Source organism: Oncorhynchus kisutch, linkage group LG30, assembly GCF_002021735.2.
Source record: "Oncorhynchus kisutch isolate 150728-3 linkage group LG30, Okis_V2, whole genome shotgun sequence".
Lineage (NCBI taxonomy): Eukaryota > Metazoa > Chordata > Actinopteri > Salmoniformes > Salmonidae > Oncorhynchus > Oncorhynchus kisutch.
In genome coordinates, this window is record NC_034203.2 from 24014823 (window position 1) to 24021556 (window position 6734).

At 40.8% G+C, this 6734-nt stretch overlaps 1 protein-coding gene across 2 annotated transcripts in view; it reads left to right on the plus strand.

Moving 5' to 3' along the window:
• Nucleotides 1–6072, plus strand: part of LOC109874961 (hypoxanthine-guanine phosphoribosyltransferase) — a 29959-nt gene extending 23887 nt beyond the window's left edge. For both annotated transcript variants that reach the window (XM_020467042.2, XM_031810277.1), the window contains 4 exons: nucleotides 4313–4395; nucleotides 4574–4620; nucleotides 4836–4912; nucleotides 5299–6072. In XM_020467042.2, coding sequence (XP_020322631.1) covers nucleotides 4313–4395; nucleotides 4574–4620; nucleotides 4836–4912; nucleotides 5299–5346 — 255 coding nt within the window. In that variant the 3' untranslated portion in view covers nucleotides 5347–6072. The remainder of the gene's footprint in view (nucleotides 1–4312; nucleotides 4396–4573; nucleotides 4621–4835; nucleotides 4913–5298) is intronic.
• The last annotated feature ends 662 nt before the right edge of the window (nucleotides 6073–6734 follow it).

The window sequence follows — 6734 nt, forward strand, 5'->3', positions numbered from 1 at the left end:
ATGTACCGATTCCATGGCACATGGTTTATGAACTGATACACAAAATGACGCCGGATTCAAAACTGTTTTTAAATGTAAAATTACTAAATACAATTTTTGCAACAAATAGAATGTTATATGGAGGATACAACAATACCAGCTCTGCAGATTTTTTCTGCAAAGTGACAATCATTAGATCACTTGTTTTGGTACTGCCCATACAGTATGTACAGTGCGTTTGGAAAGTATTCAGACTCCATTACTTTTTCCACATTCTGTAACGTTACAGCCTTATTCTAAATTGATTTAAATAGATCACCCCCCATCAATCTATACACACAGGCTTTTAGACATTTTTGCAAATGTATATAAATACTGTATAAAAAAACTATCACATTTACATAAGTATTCTGACCCTTTACTCTGCCAAGTGTTGAAGCACTTTTGCCAGCGATTACAGCTTTGTGTCTTCTCGGGTATTGGCATGCCTGCATTTGGGTCGTTTCTCCCATTCTTCTCTGCAGATCCTCTCAGGCTCTGTCAGGTTTGATGTGGAGCGTCGGGGCACAGCTATTTTCAGGTCTCTCCAGAAATGTTTGATCAAATTCAAGTCCGGGCTCTGGCTTGGCCGCTCAAGGACATTCAGAGACTTGTCCTGAAACCACTCATGCGTTGTCTTGGCTCTGTGTTTAGGGTCAATGTCCTGTTGGAAGGTGTTTGCTCCGTTCATCTTACCCTCGATCCTGATTTGTCTCCCAGTCACTGCCACTGAAAAACATCTCCACAGCATGATGCTGCCACCACCATGCTTCACTGTACGGATGGTGTCAGGTTCCTCCAGACATGACACTTGACATGGCCAAAGAGTTCAATCTTGGTATCATCAGACCAGAGAATCCTGTTTATCATGATCTGAGAGTCCTTTACGTGCCTTCTGGCAAACTCCAAGCGGACTGTCGCGCCTTTTACTGAGGAGTGGTTTCGTATGGCCACACTACCATAAAGGTGGAGTGCTGCAGAGATGGTTGTCCTTCTGGAAGGTTCTCCCATCTCCACAGAGGAGCTCTGTCAGAGTAACCATCGAGTTTTTGGTCACCTCCCTGACCATGCCCTTCTACCTCGATTGCTCAGTTTGGCTGATACAAATGTCATCCATTTAAGAATGATGGAGTCCACTGTGTTCTTGGGGACCTTCAATACTACAGGAATGTTTTGGTTACCCTTTCCCAGATCTGTGCCGTGACACAATCGTGTCTCGGAGCTCTCCGGATAATTCCTTCGACCTCATGGCTTGGTTTTTGCTCTGACATGCACTGTCAACTGTTGGACCTTATGTAGACAGGTGTCTGCCCTTTTCAAATAATGTCCAATCAATTGAATTTACCACAGGTGGACTCCTAGTTGTATTAACATCTTAAGTATGATCAATGGAAACAGGATGCACCTGAGCTCAATTTCGAGTCTCATAGCAATGGGTCTGAATACTTACAGTGGGTCAAAAAAGTATTTAGTCAGCCACCAATTGTGCAAGTTCTCCCACTTAAAAATATGAGAGAGGCCTGTAATTTTCATCATAGGTACACTTCAACTATGACGGACAAAATGAGAAGGAAAAAATCCAGAAAATCACATTGTAGGATTATTAATTAATTAATTTGCAAATTATGGTGGAAAATAAGTATTTGGTCACCTACAAACAAGCAAGATATCTGGCTCTCACAGACCTGTAACTTCTTCTTTAAGAGGCTCCTCTGTCCTCCATTCGTTACCTGTATTAATGAACTTGTTATCAGTATAAAAGACACCTGTCCACAACCTCAAACAGTCACACTCCAAACTCCACTATGGCCAAGACCAAAGAGCTGTCAAAGGACACCAGAAACAAAATTGTAGACCTGCACCAGGCTGGGAAGACTGAATCTGCAATAGGTAAGCAGCTTGGTTTGAAGAAATCAACTGTGGGAGCAATTATTAGGAAATGGAAGACATACAAGACCACTGATAATCTCCCTCAATCTGGGGCTCCACGCAAGATCTCACCCCGTGGGGTCAAAATGATCACAAGAACGGTGAGCAAAAATCCCAGAACCACACAGGGGGACCTAGTGAATGACCTGCAGAGAGCTGGGACCAAAGTAACAAAGCCTACCATCAGTAACACACTACGCCGCCAGGGACTCAAATCCTCAAATCCTGCCAGACATGTCCCCCTGCTTAAGCCAGTACATGTCCAGGCCCGTCTGAAGTTTGCTAGAGAGCAGTTGGATGATCCAGAAGAAGATTGGGAGAATGTCATATGGTCAGATTAAACCAACTTTTAGGTAAAAACTCAACTCGTCGTGTTTGGAGGACAAAGAATGCTGAGTTGCATCCAAAGAACACCATACCTACTGTGAAGCATGGGGGTGGAAACATCATGCTTTGGGGCTGTTTTTCTGCAAAGGGACCAGGACGACTGTAAAGGAAAGAATGAATGGGGCCATGTATCGTGAGATTTTGAGTGAAAACCTCCTTCCATCAGCAAGGGCATTGAAGATGAAACGTGGCTGGGTCTTTCAGCATGACAATGATCCCAAACACACCGCCCGGGCAACGAAGGAGTGGCTTTGTGAGAAGCATTTCAAGGTCCTGGAGTGGCCTAGCCAGTTTGAGATAAATTGAGAAAAACTTTTGTTATTGACCAAATACTTATTTTCCACCATAATTAGCAAATAAATTCATTAAAAATCCTACGATGTGATTTTCTGGATTTCTTTTTCTAATTTTGTCTGTCATAGTTGAAGTACCTATGATGAAAATTACAGGACTCTCTCATCTTTTTAAGTGGGAGAACTTGCACAATTGGTGGCTGACTAAATACTTTTTTGCCCCACTGTATGCTGAGCACTTGTTGCCGGCTTTTCCTTCACTCTGCGGTTCAACTCATCACAAACCATCTCAATTGGGTTGAGGTCGGGTGATTGTGGAGGCCAGGTCATTTGTTAAGAGTTTAAGAGTCCTCTATCACTCTCTTTCTTGGTCAAATAGCCCTTACACAGCCTGGAGGTGTGTTGGGTCATTGTCTTGTTGGAAAACAAATGGTAGTCCCACTAAACACAAACCAGATGGGATGGTGTATCGCTGCAGAATGCTGTGGTAGCCATGCTGGTTAAGTGTGCCTTAATTCTAAATTAATCACAGACAGTGTCACCAGCAAAGCACCCCCACACCATAACACCACCTCCTGCATGCTTTACCGTGGGAAATACACATGCAGAGATCATCCGTTCACCCACACGTCTCACAAAGACACGGTGATTGGAACCAAAAATAGCAAATTTGCGACTCCAAACCAAAGGACAGATTTCCAAGGGTGGCTGTATGAATCTCAAATCTAAAATATATTTAGGTTTTTTTTTCACACTTTTTTTGATTACTACATGATTCCATATGTGTTATTTCATAGTTTTGATGTCTTCTATATCTTCTATATATTCGACAATGTAGACTATAGTAATAAATAAATAAAAACCCTTGAATGAGTAGGTGTTCTAAAACTTTTGATGGTAGTGCATATATTTAACAGAAAATATATGGTGGGGTTGAAAATGATGCAGACAATTATATTGATAGAAGCCACAACCTATCTGCAATATTAAGGTTGATCTACCCCTAAAAAATATTGGAATGTATTTGGAAATACACAAATACATTGACTCAAATACAAGGGAGTGTTTTTGAAAATAGTATTCTAAATAAGTGTTTGAAAATACTTTCAAATACAATTTGGGCGACTATTTGGGTTTTAGAAAATAACATGAAATTCTGAAATAAATTTAAGTGTTTTGGGTTGTGTATTTGAACCTAGATCAGACATGCACACACACACACAGAACAATGAAGAAGGGTGGCTATGTGTCAGATTATGAATAGAGGGGCCACACAATAGAGCAGTGATCAGCTGACATAAACAAAGTCAGACAACAAGACATCATAGTGGATCCGTGCCACAACTCTGGGAACCATAACAGCCTACCCCTCCACCCCAAACCGATGACTGAAACCACCAGTTTCACTAGATGTGTTCCGGGTGAGATGGGTTTCAGTCTAACCCTGGGTCACACTTTGGTTATCTTCTCTTTCACTGTGAGCTCAGACTGCTCAGTGGGAACGGGGCTACACACTCAGTGTACACACACACACTCACACATGGATTTTTTAAAGCACTCTTATTTGTTTTGTTAGTGTGAAATACCAGTGAGCTCTCAGCTTGGTGTATATTTGACTTTGAGTGTTGACAGCTAGTCACATAGTCCTGCTGCTACAGTTTTTTTGTGTTTGTTGTCCTCCGCAGGCAATTGTAGACACAGGCAAGACAATGAAGACTCTCCTAAAACATGTGGAGGCTTTCAGGCCCAAGATGATCAAAGTAGCAGGGTGAGTCCTGGCATAAAACCACTAACACCACAACAGACCAGGTGACCTACGCTTAGTAACTCAATTCCATCTTTCCAGTCTAGACAGAAGAAATGAGCAGAGTTTCAGTGTGCTACTGGTAGGGATATTGGGGATGTTACATGCTTGTGTTGCGTGTGCCTCCTGTGTTCTGTTTCAGTTTGCTGGTGAAGAGAGTGCCAAACAGTTCAGGATGTCTCCCAGATTGTATGTAGCAGTTTTATCCATTTTGCTTTTATGTTTTCATTATTATATGTCCATGTAATAATAATGATTTACTTGTCTTATATGACCTGTAACATGACCAGTTACAGGTAATAGCTCAGTTTTAAATGGTCTGTTCACAAACAGATGGTTTGTTTGTTGTGTTTTGGGAACATTGCTGCAGTGCTAATCCTTCTGCCACATCTCTTCCATTTCAGATGTTGGTTTTGAGATACCCAATCGTTTTGTAGTTGGATATGCCTTGGACTACAATGAGTATTTCAGAGACCTCAATGTAAGTTTTTCTTTATTCAAAACTGATTTTAATTTCAGTGATGTACTTCACTGGGTCCTCATTCACCGCCCTGATTGGCTGATGGGATGTCTAGAGCACAACCCTCTTACCCAGATGAACAGTCATTGGTCTATTATAATCAGACCGCATTCTGACTTCATCATGTGGGCCAAAAGTTCCATCCCACCTGAAAAGGTTGAAAATCCAGAATTTTGTTTTAAACAGCTCTTACAGAAAAGGGGCATTATCATAATTTTCACAATTTCAGAATGTTATTTCACCTCAAAGTGTGGGAATATCATCATAAAAAAACAGGAATCTATTTTTATCTGCATTGCTCCTTTAAAGCGCAGTGATATTTGTCATATGACTTCCTTTTCCCTCAGCATATCTGTGTGATCAGTGAAAGCGGGAAGCTGAAATACAAGGTCTAAGAAGTGATGTTTATAGGATTCTGCAGAGGAAATGTTTCCACAAGAAGCTTGGACACTTCCCATGAGAGGCCATGCAGTAACAACGGTTTTCAAACCCAAAGACCCTCACTCTCGCTCTTTGCTGGTTGACACACCTCAGGGCCTACCCATAGACCATTGGACTCGTTGCATAATAATTAGAACCTCCATAGTTATTTTTATAACAAAGCTGTGAACCTGTGATGTACTGTTACAATGTTCATGAAACCTGTCTGTGTTGATGAAAAATATATAATGAACAGACATTGTTATGTAGAATTTGTAGCCCTCAATGTTTCAGTTTAGTGACATTTGTTTATCTCAACTTACTGCTACTGTATTTTGTGGGACACATTTGGCCCATGTAAAGGTGGGCACCGTCCAGTAGATTAAAATAAAAAATATACAATAACAATTATAATGTTTTATCGTCACATACATCGGATAGGGGCAGCGAAATGTGCTGTTTTACAGGGGTCAGCCATAGTACTGCGCCCCTGGTGCAAATTCCTTAAGTTCCTTGCTGAAGGGCACATTGACCAATGCCATTTGTTCTTATGAATTCCTACTGTCCATTTAATTCAAATTCAGCTGCTTTTCTGATAAAAGGGAATTGCACTGTATTGTGAGGAGAATGTATTTCAACCTCCATTGGTCATCTCATTAATTATTTAATAAACTTAAATGAACCTATGCTGTATAACAGGGTATGAGACATTGCAATGAGGTTTGTTCTTTCTGCATAGTAAATAGTGTCTTTTTGCTTTTGATACTTTACTGTAGAGGTTCTCACAAGATAGAAACCCACTGTACATGTCTCCCTGAGGACTACTTTTTTTTATTTTTACATTAAGTTCTGAAGTCTTACTTTATTCAACCAAAATGATCTTGTGATGAGCATTAATGTAGTATACCATATTCATGGCATATTTCAAATCCCTGAGATACTATTACATGACAACACAACTCTAAAATTGTTGTCCTCATTTTCTGTTCCTGGACAAACAAGGAGTCATTCTACAGTGACTATAGCAAACATTAGGAACACCTTCCTAATATTGAGTTGCATGGACTACAATGTGTCAAAAGTGTTCTACAGGGATGCTGGCCCATGTTGACTTCATGGGCCGGCATGGGCCAGCAAATATAAGGGCCCCATTCAAAGGCCCTTATATTTTTCCATGTCTCAGGGCTTAAAAATATGTTTCCTCCCCCTCATCTTCACTGATTGGAGTGGATTTAACAAGTGACATCAATAAGGGATCATAGCTTTCACCTCAGTCTATCTCATGAAAAGAGCAGGGGTTCTTTATTTTTTTTCTCCCAATTTCAATTATGACCTTGTCTCATCGCTGCAACTCCCCAATGGG